The sequence below is a fragment of the Balaenoptera physalus genome (genome assembly GCF_965194825.1).
Source record: "Balaenoptera physalus genome assembly, chromosome: 2".
NCBI lineage: Eukaryota > Metazoa > Chordata > Mammalia > Artiodactyla > Balaenopteridae > Balaenoptera > Balaenoptera physalus.
The window spans coordinates 61,545,503-61,564,279 of NC_138883.1; the positions used below are offsets into that span (position 1 = coordinate 61,545,503).

At 34.8% G+C, this 18,777-nt stretch overlaps 1 protein-coding gene across 16 annotated transcripts in view; it reads right to left on the reverse strand.

Moving 5' to 3' along the window:
- The window catches only part of MIPOL1 (mirror-image polydactyly 1), a 336,357-nt gene that overhangs the window by 210,373 nt on the left and 107,207 nt on the right, over window positions 1-18,777 (reverse strand). For all 16 annotated transcript variants that reach the window (XR_014261134.1, XM_082452167.1, XM_082452168.1 and 13 more), the window contains 2 exons: window positions 14,359-14,392; window positions 13,929-14,099 (listed from right to left, as the gene is read on the reverse strand). Coding sequence is in view for 15 of the 16 variants with exons in the window: in XM_082452167.1 (XP_082308293.1) it covers window positions 13,929-14,099; window positions 14,359-14,392 (205 nt within the window). In the remaining variant the exon portion in view is untranslated. The remainder of the gene's footprint in view (window positions 1-13,928; window positions 14,100-14,358; window positions 14,393-18,777) is intronic.

Sequence of the window (18,777 nt, forward strand, 5' to 3'; positions counted from 1 at the left end):
CATATTAATCAAACTATCAAAAATTAAATATAAAGAAAACATATAAAAAACAGCAAGGGAAAAACAACAAATAACACATAAGGGAATCCCCATAAGGTTAACAGCTGATCTTTCAGCAGAAACTCTGCAAGCCAGAAGGGAGTGGCAGGACATATTTAAAGTGATGAAGGAGAAAAACCTACAACCAAGATTACTCTACCCAGCAAGGATCTCATTCAGATTTGATGCAGAAATTAAAACCTTTACAGAGAAGCAAAAGCTGAGAGAGTTCAGCACCACAAAACCAGCTTTACAACAAATGCTAAAGGAACTTCTCTAGGCAAGAAACACAAGAGAAGGAAAACACCTACAATAACAAACCCAAAACATTTAAGAAAATGGGAATAGGAACATACATATCGATAATTACCTTAAATGTAAATGGATTAAATGCTCCCACCAAAAGACACAGACTGGCTGAATGGATACAAAAACAAGACCCGTATATATGCTGTCTACAAGAGACCCACTTCAGACCTAGGGACACATACAGACTGGAAGTGAGGGAATGGAAAAAGATATTCCATGCAAATGGAAATCAAAAGAAAGCTGGAGCAGCAATTCTCATATCAGACAAAAGAGACTTTAAAATAAAGACTATTACAAGAGACAAAGAAGAACACTACATAATGATCAAGGGATCGATCCAAGAAGAAGATATAACAATTGTAAATATTTATGCACCCAACATATGAGCACCTCAATACATAAGGCAAATACTAACAGCCATAAAAGGAGAAAACGACAGTAACACAATCATAGTAGGGGACTTTAACACCCCACTTTCACCAACGGACAGATCATCCAAAATGAAAACAAATAAGGAAACACAAGCTCTAAATGATACATTAAACAAGATGGACTTAATTGATATTTATAGGACATTCCACCCAAAAACAACAGAATACACATTTTTCTCAAGTGCTCATGGAACACTCTCCAGGATAGATCATATCTTGGGTCACAAATCAAGCCTTGGTAAATTTAAGAAAATTGAAATCATATCAAGTATCTTTTCCGACCACAACGCTATGAGACTAGATATCAATTACAGGAAAAGATCTGTTAAAAATACAAACACATGGAGGCTAAACAATACACTACTTAAAAACAAAGTGATCACTGAAGAGATCAAAGGGGAAATCAAAAAATACCTAGAAACAAATGACAATGGAGACACGACGACCCAAAACCTATGGGATGCAGCAAAAGCAGTTCTAAGAGGGAAGTTTATAGCAATACAATCCTACCTTAAGAAACAGGAAACATCTCAAATAAACAACCTAACGTTGCACCTAAAGCAAGTAGAGAAAGAAGAACAAAAAACCCCAAAGTTAGCAGGAGGAAAGAAATCATAAAGATCAGATCAGAAATAAATCAAAAAGAAATGAAGGAAATGATAGCAAAGATCAATAAAACTAAAAGCTGGTTCTTTGAGAAGATAAACAAAATTGATAAACCATTAGCCAGACTCATCAAGAGAAAAAGGGAGAAGACTCAGATCAATAGAAATAGAAATGAAAAAGGAGAAGTAACCACTGACACTGCAGAAATACAAAGGATCATGAGAGATTACTACAAGCAACCCTATGCCAATAAAATGGACAGCCTAGAAGCAATGGACAAATTCTTAGAAAAGCACAACCTGCCGAGACTGAACCAGGAAGAAATAGAAAATATGAACAGACCAATCACAAGTAATGAAATTGAAACTGTGATTAAAAATCTTCCAACAAACAAAAGCTCAGGACCAGATGGCTTCACAGGCGAATTCTATCAAACATTTAGAGAAGAGCTAACACCTATCTTTCTCAAACTCTTCCAAAATATTGCAGAGGGAGGACCACTCCCCAACTCATTTTACGAGGCCACCATCACCCTGATACCAAAACCAGACAAAGATGTCACAAAGAAAGAAAACTATAGGCCAATATCACTGATGAACATAGATGCAAAAATCCTCAACTAAATACTAGCAAACAGAATCCAACAGCACATTAAAAGGATCATACACCATGATCAAGTGGGGTTTACTCCAGGAATGCAAGGATTCTTCAATATACACAAATGAATCAACGTGATACACCATATTAACAAACTGAAGGAGAAAAACCATATGATCATCTCAATAGATGCAGAGAAAGCTTTTGACAAAATTCAACACCCATTTATGATAAAAGCCCTGCAGAAAGTAGGCATTGACAGAACTTTCCTCAACATAATAAAGGCCATATATGACAAACCCACAGCCAACATCGTCCTCAATGGAGAAAAACTGAAACCATTTCCACTAAGATCAGGAACAAGACAAGGTTGCTCACTCTCACGACGACTATTCAACATAGTTTTGGAAGTTTTAGCCACAGCAATCAGAGAAGAAAAATAAATAAAAGTAATCCAAATTGGAAAAGAAGAAGTAAAGCTGTCACTGTTTGCAGATGACATGATACTATACGTAGAGAATCCTAAAGATGCAACCAGAAAACTACTAGAGCTAATCAATGAATTTGGTAAAGTAGCAGGATACAAAATTAACGCACAGAGATCTCTTGCATTCCTATACACTAATGATGAAAAATCTGAAAGTGAAATTAAGAAAACACTCCCATTCACTATTGCAAGAAAAAGAATAAAATATCTAGGAATAAACCTACCTAAGGAGACAAAATACATGTATGCAGAAAATTATAAGACACTGATGAAAGAAATTAAAGATGATACAAATAGATGGAGAGATATACCATGTTCTTGGATTGGAAGAATCAACATTGTGAAAATGACTCTACTACCCAAAGCAATCTACAGATTCAGTGCAATCCCTATCAAACCACTGGCATTTTTCACAGAACTAGAACAAAAAATTTCACAATTTGTATGGAAACACAAAAGACCATGAATAGCCAAAGCAATCTTGAGAATGAAAAATGGAGCTGGAGGAATCAGGCTCCCTGACTTCAGACTACACTACAAAGCTACAGTAATCAAGACAGTATGGTACTGGCACAAAAACAGAAATATAGATCAATGGAACAGGATAGAAAGCCCAGAGATAAACCCACGCACATATGGTCACCTTATCTTTGATAAAGGAGGCAAGAATATACAGTGGAGAAAACACAGCCTCTTCAATAAGTGGTGCTGGGAAAATTGGACAGCTACATATAAAAGAATGAAATTAGAACACTCCCTAACACCATACACAAAAATAAACTCAAAATGGATTAAAGACCTAAATGTAAGGCCAGACACTATCAAACTCTTAGAGGAAAATATAGGCAGAACACTCTATGAAATAAATCACAGCAAGATTCTTTTTGACCCATCTCCTAGAGAAATGGAAAGAAAAACAAAAGTAAACAAATGGGACCTAATGAAACTTAAAAGCTTTTGCACAGCAAAGGAAACCATAAACAAGACCAAAAGACAACCCTCAGAATGGGAGAAAATATTTGCAAACGAAGCAACTGACAAAGGATTAATCTCCAAAATTTACAAGCAGCTCATGCAGCTCAATATCAAAAAAACAAACAACCCAATCCAAAAATGGGCAGAAGACCTAAATAGACATTTCTTTAAAGATATAGAGATTGCCAACAAACACATGAAAGAATGCTCAACATCACTAATCATTAGAGAAATGCAAATTAAAACTACAATGAGATATCATCTCACACTGGTCAGAATGGCCATCATCAAAAAATCTACAAACAATAAATGCTGGAGAGGGTGTGGAGAAAAGGGAACCCTCTTGCACTGTTGGTGGGAATGTCAATTGATACAGTCACTATGGAGAACAGTATGGAGGTTCCTTAAAAAACTAAAAATAGAACTTCCATACGACCCAGCAATCCCACTACTGGGCATATACCCTGAGAAAACCATAATTCAAAAAGAGTCATGTACCAAAATGTTCATTGCAGCTCTATTTACAATAGCCAGGACATGGAAGCAACCTAAGTGTCCATCAACAGATGAATGGATTAAAGAAGATGTGGCATATATATACAATGGAATACTACTCAGCCATAAAAAGAAACGAAATTGAGTTATTTGTAGTGAGGTGGTTGGAGTTAGAATCTGTCATACAGAGTGAAGTGAGTCAGAAAGAGAAAAACAAATACAGTATGCTAACACATATATATGGAATCTAAGGAAAAAAAAACAAAAAAGGTCATGAAGAACCTAGTGGCAAGACGGGAATAAAGACACAGACCTACTAGAGAATGGACTTGAGGATATGGGGAGTGGGAAGGGTAAGCTGTGACAAAGTGAGAGAGTGGCATGGACATATATACACTACCAACGTAAAATAGCTAGCTAGTGGGAAGCAACCGCATAGCACAGGGAAATCTGCTCGGTGCTTTGGGACCACCTAGAGGGGTGGGATGGAGGGAGATGCAAGAGGGAAGAGATATGGGAACATATGTATATGTATAACTGATTCACTTTGTTATAAAGCAGAAACTAACACACATTGTAAAGCAATTATACTCCAATAAAGATGTTAAAGAAAAAAAAGAAAGAAAACCTATGGATGGGCTCATGCTTTCATTCATTCGACAAAAAAAAAAAAAAGAAAAGAAAATGTTGGGGGTAAAAGGTTGAAAGTAAGGATGGAAAAGGATATGACATTTCGATACTTAAGTAGACTTTAAGGCAAGAAGCATTATAAAAAAGATAAAAATGGACATTTCATAATGATAAATCAGTCTACTGAATAGGAAGATACAGTAATCCTAAAGATTTAAGAACCTAAGAACATGGCTTCAAAATAAATTAAGACAAAAGTTAACAGAATTAAAGGGAGAAAAATTCATCATAATCATTTGATACTTTAAACACCTCTCTCAGAAACAGATACACCAAGCAAGAATAAATCTATGAATACAGAACTGAAAAAAATGATTAATCTACTTGGCGTAAATGACATATAGAGAAGAACACGATATTCGGCAACTGCAGAATACACAATATTTTAGAGCACACAGCTCATCTAACAAATAAAGCCTGTCTTGGGGTCATAGAAAAGTATCAACAAATTTCTAAGGACTGAAATAATATAGTTTGTTTTCTCGCCACCGTGGAATTAAATTCTAACTCAATGACAGAAAGGTAACGTCAAATCTCCTAATGTTTAAGTATTAAGCAACACACTTCTAAATGCTTCATGGATTAAAGAAGAAATCACATGCAGAAAATAACAAATATTTTAAGGTATATAATAATGAAATACAACATATCAAAAACTTGTGGCATGCAGCTAAAGCAGTATACAAAGAAAAATTAATAGTTTTCATGAAAATATCAATGGTTTGGACTCAATATTGCTAAAAGGCCAATTTTCCTCTAATTGATCTTTAGAGTGCATGCAATTCCCATAAAAATACTAGCAGATTTTGTTTTTTAAGGGAAAATGACAAGCTGAACAAAGGACCAAGAATCCAGAAACAGACCCATACATATACAGCCACCTGATATACTACAATTCACTGGAGGCAGGAGGAAAGGAGATGATCTTTTTAATACATGATAGTGGGTCCAGTCAACTGGATATCCATAGGAAGAAAATGATGTACCTTGACCATATAAAAATTAATTTGGAACTGATGAAGACCTAAATGTGAAAGCTAAAATAATTAAGCTTCTAGAAGAAAGCATAGCAGAATGTGTTCATCACTCTGGGAAAGCAAGGGTTTCTTAAACAGAACACAAAACACATTAACTATAAGGAGAAAAAAAATTATAAAATTTACCTCATTAAAATTAAGAACTTTTGATGACAAAATTAGTCTTCACCAGCATTGTAACTAAGAGAATAAAAATGCAAGTCCCAAGCTATATAAGCATTTGTATCCAAATTATATGAATCAATAAGAAAAAAACAAATTTAATATTAGGCAAAAGTCTAACAGACATTTCACAAAGGATATCAAAATGGCCAATAAATATAAGAGGTGCTCAACATCATTAGTGATTAAGGAAATGCAAATTAAAGCCTAATGAAATACAACTATATCTCCATCAAAATGACGGAAATTAAAATAAATAATGATACCAAGTGTTAACTCTCACAACTAGAGACGCTCTTACATTGCTGGTGTAAACTGGTATAACAACTTCAGGAAAATGTTTGGCACTACCTACTAAAGCTAATAAATCTGTGACAGCTATTCTTCTCCTGTGTGTATACCTGTATATGCAGCAAAAGTAGTGAATGCTTATGCCCACCAAAAGACATGTAAAGAACAACCACAGTACTTCATTCATAATAAATCAAAAATAGAAACAACCTACATTTCTAACACCTGTTATTTTCATACAATAGAACATAACACCACAGTGAAAAAGATAAACCACTGATAACTGTAACAGTACACATCAACATACTGGCATAAATAACACTGGATGAATGAAATCAGACACGAAAAGAGTACATAGCACAATTCCTTTTATATGAAGTTTAGAAACATGCAAAATGACCTATGGTAAGTAAGTAAGAGTAGTGACTACCCTTGGAAAGGAATCCTGACTAGGAAGAGACAGAAGGAGTTCCTCTGGAGTGCTGCTTCTGGGTGCTGCTTACAAGACTATATACATTGGTCAAAGTTCATCAAATTTTTCACTTAAGATATGCATTCCTTACTGTAAGTTATACATCCATTAAATTGTTTTTTTTAAGTACAAGTTTAGCTATTCATATCTATTCCTCTATCATTTTTCCTGTTTAGACCCGCATTTCCTCTTGCCTGCATTATTACAATAGGATCTCAACTATTTCTTCAGCCTTGGACGTGTATTGCTCAACTCACTTTATGCAGTGCCGCCCAGAAATCTTCTTCAAGAATATACTTTCTATATTACCAGAAAACTAAAAAATCTCAGGGGACCCCACTGCCTATAAAATAAAGTCTAAATTCCTTAGCATTTTATTCCTCTAAAGTCCCCTTGAATGAAATCTCAAATAACATTTCTATGTACAATTTTTCTAGGAAGCAATTCAAAAATATATACTTATTTAAAATGTTTATATTCTTTGATCTAGTATTTCCACTTCTAGGAATTCTCCCTAAGGAAATAAACATGGATGTACATAAAAATTTAGCTACAAAAACGTTCCCACTACCAAAAGAAAAGAAAAAAACATAAACACCCTCCCAAATAGCACATAAGTTCAATAAATCTCAATATATCCATTTATAAATATACAAGAATATCTGACAAAATATAAAATCAAAGTGAAAAATCAGGTTATCAAGTAGTATATATGATATAATATGCATTGAAAAAAAGACAAAGGATCTGTATATGATTGTTTTCCCTTCTTGCTTATCTGTACTTTTCCAAAGTTATCTATAGTTTCAAAAAGTTGTAAAAATTTTATAATAAGAAGAAAGAAAAGTTACCAGAATAGATCAAATAGCAACAATATAATTCAGCAAGACGGACTGGAAAAAAATGCACAGGCAAATAACTGTATGATAGACAGGAAAGCAAATTAACAAACTGACAGGGGAAAAAATTAATAAAATTTAGAGTCACTATAATAAAGAATGTTGAACACGTTTCCTACTTTTCTTGAAAAATGAAACTCTAAATGTTATGATTTATTTTCTTTTCAAGTATGAGTTTTTTGTCAAACTTCTAATAACTTAACAAATCATTATTTTGCATCTATTAGGTGCTAGCTACTATGTGAACTACAAAGGATACAAAGTGAAGGCAACACTAACAATGGAGAGATTTAGAAACTTGGTTATGTTTTCCTCTGCTAAGGTTACCTTTGATGGTTACATCACTGGCCAAGACTCCGTGTTTACTTGAAGAGATTTGTTATTTTTATGTTCATTTACACACAAACCAAGACAACTACAGGCATCCTGGGGGTATTCACGGGGGATTGGTTCCAGGAGTTCCTGTGTATACCAAACCCCACAAATGCTCAAGTCCCTTATATAAAATGACATAGTACAATGAATACAGTTGACCCTTGAAAAACACCAGTTTGAATTACACAGGTCCACGTGGATTTTTTTCAATTGGTATACAGTTGGCCCTCCATATTCGGGATTTCCGCATCTATGGATTCAAAACCTACAGATACGGAGGGCTGACTATATTTAAAACCATTGCCTCTATAAATCTCCACCACCATCCACTGACCTATCACACTGGGAAACTAAATAAACCTAACATTTTCATTAAGAAAAGGATGGCCACCCCACTTCCTAAATTTATCAACTTGCCAACATATGTATCCATCCAAGTTCTTGGTATTCCTCTGTTAACAACGAACATAGTTTCACTGTCCCTAGCAAAAGACAACTCTTCCACTTATGTTCTAGATCACATCCCCTCTCAATTTACTTATCTACTCCAGGACTTTGCTACTGCAATACTCTCTTCTCTCCCTTAAAATCACCTTTCCTTCTTTTCTGGTTCACTTCCATCAACACAACAACATCATGTCTTAGAATCTCCCATTAAAAAAGAAAGAAAAACTCACCAACGACTCACCCTAACCCTAACCATAAGCCCCCTCTCCATCTATTGCCAATTTCTCTATCTCCATTACAGGGAGATAAAAGTTGTATACATTCACTCGGTTCAGTTCCTCACCTTCCATTCTGTCCTCTAACTACTCCAATGTGGCCTCTGTCCTGGACAAAACTCTTGTCAAGGCTCTCAACATCTCCCCTGTGATCAAATCTAAAAGTAACCATTCCATCTTCACCTTGCTTGACCTCTCAACACCATTCAAGGGAACTAATCATTCTCATCTTTTGCAAACACTTCCTTTTCTTGCCTTTTCTGACACCATACTCTCTTCAGTTTCCTTCTACCTCATTTGCTATCATTTCTAGTCTCCCCTGTGTGCTCCTTCTACTTTGGCCAACTGCTAAATTATTGACAGACCACAGGGCTTGATCCTAAGCCCTTTCTTTCTCAATTATCTTTCCCTGGTTTGATCTAGACCCACAGCTTTAACTATCTATATGCTGATGACTGCAATAGCCAAGTGCCTGCTCAATACTTCCATATGGATTTTTAAGAATCATCTCAAATATACTACATCCAGACAAAATGTAAATTCCCTTCCAAAATACGTTGATCTTCCCCCCAAAACTTGCCCATCACAAAAATGGAAGTGAATATCTATACACTGTTCAAGCCCAAAATAGACTCAGCCTAATTCTTCCAGCTCCCTTATGCCCCAAACCAATCTGTCTTCAAGGTCTACTCACTATACATTGAAATATTTCCCAAATCTGTCTACTTCTCTAAATCTACAATTGCCCCACTGAGCTACCATCAGTTTCATCTTTGACTTGGACTATTTCAACAGCCTTTCTCCCTCAATATCTTCTGCATTTATACATAACTTTTAGCCCTTACCATGGCATACAAGACCTTACAAATTTGTCTGCTGCCTATCTCTTCTACCTCATCACTTGCTGCTATCTTCCTTGCTCACTGCACTTCAACCATATTTAAGCTTGGAGTATTTACATCAGTGCCTTAAACACACTAAGCTTGTTCCCTCTCACAGGGCATTGCTGATGTATTCTTTTCTGATTCTCTTCACAGATTTTGCATGGCTGGATCCTTCTCCTCTTTCAAGTCTCAATTCAACTATTCACCAAAATTCAACAATTAAACAAAAGGACTGCCTTGATCACCCTATTTAAAGTGACAATCCTCCTACCAATTGCAGTCACTCTCCATTACCCTTTTATTTTCATTACATCCCTAACTGAAAATACTTTATTCATTTATTTGTTCACTATCTATATTTCCATACTAAAATGTAAGTTCCATAAGAGTAAGAGCCTTCTATATTTGGATCATTGCTGAATTCCCCAACACAGACATATAACAGGTCCTCAATAAAATGTGGATGAATGAATAATATTTCACTAACTTCTTTTAGTTCAATGTATCTTGAAATAGATCTAAAACAGCTAAGCTCATCAGTTCATTAATTCAACAAGCCTATATTTTGTGCCTACACTGTCTTAAGGACTAATAGACACAGATAAAGAACAGTTCCTACCTTCATGCTAGGTGGGAAGACAGGCATAAAGTCAGTTAACTGTACTGCAGTGTGACAAGTACTATAATAAGATGTAAAGTAAAATGTGGGCACAAAGAAGATATCTATAAATATTGCTTCATGTGAGAGAACTTTATTGAGAGATGATACTTAAATTAGCTTTAAAAAACTGTACTTTTTGTACATTGTTCAGCTGTCTTCCTAGAATTTTCTTCATTGTATTATTGGACTGGATTCATGTCTTCCTCTTATTTGATTTATCTTTCATTTTGTTGGGGCTTAGTGCATGGTATAGCTTGGGGCTATAGAGAAGGAGAAACCTGACTAGTGAAATGTTTAGCTGAATTTCTTTAATTAACCTGATGATTACCCCTTGGTCCTCCCTGCTTTTTGTATTTGTCAACTCTGGACCTGAAAGATCTCAGGATCTATAGTTTTCATTATAGCATTTGACAAAAATGAATTAACTATCAAAAAAAGATGTGCTAATTATATTCTGGTTAAAAGAGGCACATAAATGTTTTAAAAGTATTTTCAACAACAAACACAATTAAGAAAAGTGTACAAATTGAAAGGGTTAATATTGAATTTAGATATTTGGAGTGACTTATTTCCAGAAAATAGTGGTGAGTTAAGATTCTCTGCATGGTGTTCAGGTAATAGAAATTTATGATCAATCATTCAGCCTTGATAGACCAAGAAGGGAAAATTAACAACTAGAAGACAACAAAAAAGAGGAAACTCAGGGAAGGGGTTGAAGGATGCTGAGATGCTTAGCCTGCGGAAAGAGAAAATAGTGCTAATTAAGGTGAAATTTCTGTGGTATTCTTTCCAAAAACTCAAAATCTCACTCTAATCATAAGAAAATGGTATAGTTCCGGCTTGAGTCCGAAGGCCTGAGAACCAGGAGAGCCAATGATGTAAGATTCAGATGTTAATCTCATACAGAAACACCCCGAAATAACGTTTTACCAAATATCTGGACACCCTGTGGTCCAGTCAAGTTTTCACATAATTATCATACTATTCTTTGGGGTTCTGGCTAAATTAGGCTAGTTCTAGGGTAGCTTCGACTTCCAAGTACATGCATAGATGGTCAGAGCCTGGTAACAGGAGGCTTTGGGCCTCACTGATACTTGTAGTCGGTAGGATAATATTATAGAGATTTTCAGTTATTGGAACTCAGCTGGTACCTGATGCAGTAGGTGAAGGGCCTAGCCTCTGAGCACTGAATAAGTTAGGCATGGGAATGGAGGTTGGGATGTGGACTTTTGCCAAAAGGGCCAGGGGGGTTGGTATACAAAATATATCCAAAACACAAAAGCAAAGGCCTTGTAATAAATACTTGGAATATAGCAGGGATAAAGGAAGAAAGTGGTAAGTTCTCTATGTACATGGGTGTTTTAGTTAACTTAACAAAATAGATGATTTCTAAAAAATCAAATGTTTGAGTTTATAATTGTTTCAAGCACATAAAAATAGTTTTGGCTATCTCTTCAACAATATATTGAATGATCCAAGATTGAATACACTTGGTAGGGCACAAAATGCTAAAAACAGCTGCTCACTTTAAAAGTTTAAATTGAACTTTTCCCAATTTTAATCTGAAGATAAATGTCAGATTTCCACGTTGAGATAGAATAGAATCATTTGTGGCATAACAATTCTCCAGCCAAGAACAAGGAAAGCCAGATTAAATTTTTTAAAAATATCTGTTTAAGACATCAGAAGGTTGCTGCTGCAACAATAACTTGAGCAGCTAGGATTCTGAAGAGGGGTTAACTGGAGACAGGTGATTTGAAGATCTGAAGTCACTGTTTTCCCCCTGAATTTTAAAGCTTTGGAGAATGGGCAAGAGGCTGAGAAATCCGGCTTTGACTATACAGAGGGCTCCTGCTGGAGAACAGAGAAATCATCTAAGCTTCTGGCAGTTATGCAGGGCTGAAGTGATAAAATTGGAGATTTGAGACTTGGTTCCATCTCAAATCATTTGCTAACTCTCAAAACTGTATAGGGCTTAAAGTTAAAAAGCTAAGCCTTAAGCCCTGTGAAAAGAATAGTGGAGTTTCCCATAGTCTTACAATGCTAAAGAGACAAAACACTAGAATAGAGGATGCTTCAGGAGTAGATCCCTAGTGAATACTCTGCTCTCAGTGTGGGAAGCAAAAGTACAGGGGTGAACCACAAGCAGACCAAGACTTACCAAAACTTTCACCCAGCCTCCATGGGATATAGTAAAGAATTTCACACAGTGATATAAATGAACTAATAAGGAAACATTTTATGAAGTAGGAGAGAAAAGGGACAATTGGTTAAGTGATAACCTTAAGCAGGCAAGAAAAGATGTAAACTATGGTGAAACAGAGAAGTTGTCCTTAAACAGAAGCATGTAAAAAAGAAAGTAGAAAAGGCAGAGTATATGGGTGCAAATGCAGGTAGGCTGGTGAATGAAATGGTGGGGACAAGCAGAAATTCTTTTTTCTATTGGGAAGCAGACGTTGGATGCTTGAGGAGAAAGGAGAAAGATAAAATAGTCTTCCAGAGGCGGAGAGTGCGTGGAAGGTTGCCAGGCAACACCAAGGGTCTACTTGAAGATGGCGGTCATGAACTCGAGGTAAGTTCAGTCAGCAAATTTGTGTGATAGTCTCCTGCCATATAAAGCTGTAAAGGTGTAGAACAGGCAGAAAGTTAAATTTATAAAACTTAGGTTTTGCTAGGTGAGCAGGATAAAGGAAGAGAGGGCCAAAACAACTGAGGTTATATTACATGCAAGTTGGTGATAATTATGGTGAGCCATGGAATCCAAACTAGATAAAGAGGGAAGTGAGGACATGAGGGGATTAAGGGATAGGAAAAGAGGTGGTAAGATCAATATAATCAGGTGCCAGGAGAGTTGACAATTTGCTAGAGTTAGAGTTCTAGAGTGAGCTGGAAAGATAACAAATGGTGGTCATCAAGCAGGATGCTTGAAATTGAGACTGATAATGACCAAGAACAGGGTATAACCATAGGGTGGATGGCAGAAAGACTATAGCGTATGTGGATTATTGGAGGAGAGAGATTCAAAGAGATGAGAGGGATATTGAAAGTATCACCTACATAGATATTTAAATCACCAAGAACTGTGACAGGAGTAGGCTGAAGAAAGAGACAGTGAAGTAGATCCTGAAATCTTTAAGAAATGAGGGAAGCAACACGGGAGTGTGTACACGACTGCAACAGGAGTGTGTAATGGGTGATACAATCTGATGCATGGGCCTCAAAGCTGGAGGTGTTTAGAGAGAAAAAAGGAACAATGATCTAAAAACACGAATGAGGAACAAGCCTCCAAGCCCAGTGGTCCAACTGCTGGGCGAGGGAATATATTCACATTTGAGAGGACTGCAGTGGAAGCGGTATCCTCAGGGCGGTAATCAGGTTTCAGTTAGAGCAGGAAGGTGTAAGTAATGTTCAGAAAGGAATACCCTAATAATTTGATTCCTTTATCAATGTTTACTAAAAGGTACTGAATTAGGCACTGGGAATAAAACACTAATAAAGACAATGTCAGCCCTCACAAAACTGTGACTCAAGTAAGAAGTCTCATATAAAAGTGATTACTTTAAAGAATATAACTAAAATTTTATAAAAAGCTAACAGCTTTATTAGAATGCATATACTTGAAGAATGATATAACAAAATATGTGATTATTTTAATATAGCTAATCATTGTGGTATTAATTATAAGCTAAAAACTAATTCAAATTAAGAATATGTGGGGAAAAGTCATTTTTTAATGTAAAGAAAGAGGGGAAAATGGTAAGTGTATGCTTTTTACAGATATTGTACATGCAGTTACCTGAGACAAAGCAGCATCCCGTTCTTCAATCACTGCATTCATTTCTTCTGCAGTTATTCTCTTTTTACATTCCTTGGTCTTGTAGATTCTATCCACAATTATAGCTCCATTCTTCTGAATAGCTATCCCTGTGTCCGCATTGTTTATTCTGTTCAGTAATTCCTGTAATGTCTACCAACACCATTATATGTTAGTCAGACATGAAGTTTTAATATATTTTATTTAATATAGGGTTTTAATTAATAGGCACATGTGAATTGTAAATTGACTGAGTGAAGTTATTGAATTTTCATATTGCAGCAAAGATGTACATTATTAGTGTGTCAATTCTTCTTTTTCCCACATCTTAGTTCTTGAAACCCACTCAATTGAACTTAAGCCTCTAAGATATAAGACTGACATCAAGAAATCTCCTCAGAGAATGGCTTACCATGTCATTTTCTTCAGGGTTAATATTTTCTAGCCTAGAAAAAAGGGACACAGAAAGCCTGATCAGTAGCATTTCCTTAGTGCAGCAAAATGAGTTCGCTTTTTAAATCTTTAGAACCTCAAGTAATTTCATTCGACTAGTCTTTAGAGTCAACCATGACATTGAACATATTAAAGTGCCACCTGCTCGACTCCATCTTTCAATAATGCTCCATATCTTCTGCACTGACTTCAGACTGTTAAGTTATTAATGTTTACTGCTATATATGACTACAAGGATCAATTGTTCATATGTGCTTAGATGAAGAAAGTTCCCCAGTGATAGAAGTACTCATTCTCATCATTATATTTATTTCTAGACTTTCAATTCTTACCAGAAACTGTATTTCCTCTCCTTTTTGGACATTATCACAAATAAAACAAGGCAAGTATTTTTATTACAAAGTTTAACTATGTTCCCTCAAAAGCAATGACAAATAACTACCACTAAATTTGACCTGAAAATCTCCTGGTGCTACCTATTTGTTGAAACAAATATGCTATAAAGAAAGGCTGACCAAAATTGGTCACATTTTTACATGACTGTTATTTTCTTTTTTGCATAACATAGAATTATTCAATTTAAAGGCAAAAAAAGTAAACTGGTTCCCTTCATAAATGGACTTTTTGTCTTTCAAGAGTCATAGTGTTAACTGAAATGTTTGTTGATGTTGGTAAATTGAAGAAATGCAGTTAAAGTAAAGAAAGAAGTTCTAAATGACATATTTAGAAAATGTATATAATATAATTTAGGCAGTCATTAAATTGGGTAGATTAAGTGAAACCTGTAATGGGTACCAGTGAAATGACGGAGATTTTAGAAATGATTTCAATTATTTAAAAATTGTACTTAAAAGCTTAGATATCCAAATTCGTGTTTCAAGTTTTCCCCCTCCATTTCTGTGCTCCTGTGATTTAACATTTACTACAAAAAAAGGATACTAGGAAAAGATTACAAAAGACACTTAATAAATTTGTTACAAAATTGCTCCAAACTCCACAGTTCAATCAAACTGCTATAATCATGGAGAGAAAGTATAGATTTTAGAACATTGCATTTGCACAGGAAAAAATATGAACACATATCAAAAAAACTATTTCTACCCATATTTAAATGGTGTAAGTCAACAGGTAGGTGTAGTAATTTTGAATTATATATATTTAATGTTTATCTCAAACTACTAATGTTCCCTTGGATTCACATTCCAATAAGGGCAAATATGTACTCATCTTTTTCTCCCAAAATACATCAACAGTTTTCAAATATCCTGTTTCATAAAAGCTTAGTCTACAAAAACTATGAGGATAATCACTTCCTTTTTATTCAATTAAAAAACACAGTGGAAAAGTATAAGATAAAATTCTTACACTTATTTATGATCATGTAAAAGTATGTGAAAAACATGAGCGGCATTTAACCATCAGTTATTGGTTGGCTAAATATGATTTTTAGGGAAGCCATATGTGGTAAGGAATATTTACCTTAATGTTGTTCTTTTTAGATGAAATCAAACTAAGAGTCAATTAATGGCTGTTTCCAAAGAAGTTTCAATTTTTATAAACTTCGCAATTTATTAAACTTGATCATTTAAAATGTAAAAAGATACACGGAAATTAAGCATTTAGATTCACAGATTACTGGGAACTTAAAAAAAAATTAGTTTTCAATATTATGCAACTCCCTTTTTTTGTTTCAAAGAGTTACATATGATCAAAAAGAAAATAACAGTGTAGGTAGGTTAAGTAATTCATATATTCCAAATAATCAACATAACAAAAAGTACATGAAATTCCTATGTAATATTTATATGTTTTTTTCAGGTAATGCAAAATGAAGAACTGTTACTTTAAGGAAAAGCAAATGAAGAGTTTAAATGTTTTAAATTAACAGCTTTCAATAGGAAATGGTTAAGATAACTGTATTTAGTCTAATATTAAATTCCCTGCTAACAACCAAAATTTAAAAAAATTAAAATCAAATTTTCTTATCAGATGTTATATACTAGATCCTCGGCACATAAATTTAGCATTCTGACTATAAATAACTTATGTGATTACCCTTAAAAGTACATGATATATAGTGATTTATCATTTTCTGATAAATGAATCTGAATCATGTTTTGGTGAGTGAGTGTGTCAGGTATGACATGCAGGGCATGAGTGAGCCAAGTCAACCACTTGGCATGTGAATCTCTATTTTGCTTTATTATTAGCCTTTATAATTGATATAAATATAGTGATAAATGGTCACTAAGAGGAAAATAAAACTTAAAACCTTTTATTATACAGCAGGTTCTTATTTGCTGTACACCTGCAACTAACACAGCATTGTAAATCAACTATACTCCAATAAAAATTAAAAAAAAAATAATAACAATGCCTCTTTAAAAAAAATGAGGGACTTCCCTGGTGGCACAGTGGTTAAGAATCCATGCAAGGGACACGGGTTCAAGCCCTGGTCCAGGAAGATCCCACATGCTGCGGAGCAACTAAGCCCGTGTGCCACAACTACTGAGCCTGTGCTCTAGAGGCCATGAGCCACAACTACTGAGCCTGCGTGCCACAACTACTGAAGCCCACGTGCCTAGAGCCTGTGCTCTGCAACAAGAGAAGCCACCGCAATGAGAAGCCCACGCACCGCAACAAAGAGTAGCCCCTGCTTGCTCGCCACAACTAGAGAAAGCCCGCATGCAACAATGAGGACCCAACGCAGCCAAAAATAAAATAAATAAAATAATTAAAAAGAAAAACTCTTGTACCTACTAAAGTCTGCCTTTGTAGTGCAAACTCATTCATAGACAATATGTAAATGAACAGTTATGGTTGTGTTCAAATTTGCATTTCTTTAAAAGTTTCAGGAAGTATTTGTCACAGATATCAAAGATCAACTACATAGTAATTTAGTCTCAACTAGATTATATAGAGTAGGGACGAGCAAACTTTTTTTGTAAAGGGTCAGATAATATTTTAAGCTTTACCATATGTTCTCTGTTGCAGCTACTAAATTCTGCCTTTGAAGAAGAAAATCATTCACAGACAATATGTAAATGAACAGGTGTGGCTGTATTCAAATAAAACTTTATTTACAAAACAAGTGGAAGGCAGGATTTGCTCCATAGGTCCTTACTTTGCTGATCCCTGATACAGAGTATTGAAAAATGAGATCAGATCTTTGATGTTAATACACTGTAATGCCAATTCAGTATATTTGACACATTTTTCTGAGGTGGGTCATTCAATATCTAGTTAAAGATAAAAAACCAACAATAGTGGCTTCCAGAAAATTAAATTCAGTCTTACAATAAGGACATTACTTACTGTATCACTTAAGAAAACAAAAATTAGACAAACAACTTACCTTTAAGAAAAAGGAAGCAATTTGAAACAGTTATATAAGACACATAATTTTCTATGTAAAATGACTTTTTAGGTTTAAGGTTTACAAGCAGCATGTACAACACATAAAGTTTTATGAGCTTAATAAAGACAAAGTAATAGTCGGTATTATATGACATACAGCCAACAAACTACACATTATGTATCATTAATATGAAGTTTACAATTAAACAAAAGAATTTCAACCTTTCGTAATCTTTAAATTATGCCTACAACAGTCTAACTAGACAGTCATGATAATCAGTAAGAATATTGCTGAAGTAAATGACCATAGGTTCAAGTTTCAATTGATTTCCTATACCATGCAAATTCTGACTGACAACCTTGCACTCTAAGTGAAAAGACTCATGCATGAAATGTCACATTTCTTGATTTATTCCTAAATCAGTCAATATCACATCTTTTCTTTCTGAACCTATAGTCCTTTACCTTGTTCAATGGGAAGAAGCAAAACTTTGACCCCCCAAATGATAAAAAGAACTAGTGATCAGCTTATCAAAAAATTCTAAATTGTTTTTTTTTTCTCTAAGTCTCCTTTCTTACACAGTGCCACCTTTAATATAAAAAATACACCAACAATAACAGATTGAAAAATAGATACCATGGTCTCAAAAGTTGGAATGTACATATGCAAACATGTCTATATTGGCATGCATATGTAAGTCATTTTAACCTGAATCCTTTTTACTTTTTCCTAGTTTTGGATAAAAGCAAAAGAAACAAAGAAAAAAGCATTAGAAATTCAAGAGGTAAGGGAAAGCAGAGAAGCAGGAGAATTATAAGACAAGACAAACATTATACAGAAAGATGCAAAGTAGATCAGAAGTGGAAAAGATGATGAGAGAAAAAAGAAGGAAGGAATTTCCAGATTATAGGAAGCAAGAAGTAAGGAATTAAAACAAAAAGATGTGAAATAATTTATACAATTTCATCTTATGCTCAATGCCTCTAAATATGCCTTTCAGTCAAGCAAAGCTCAGTTATA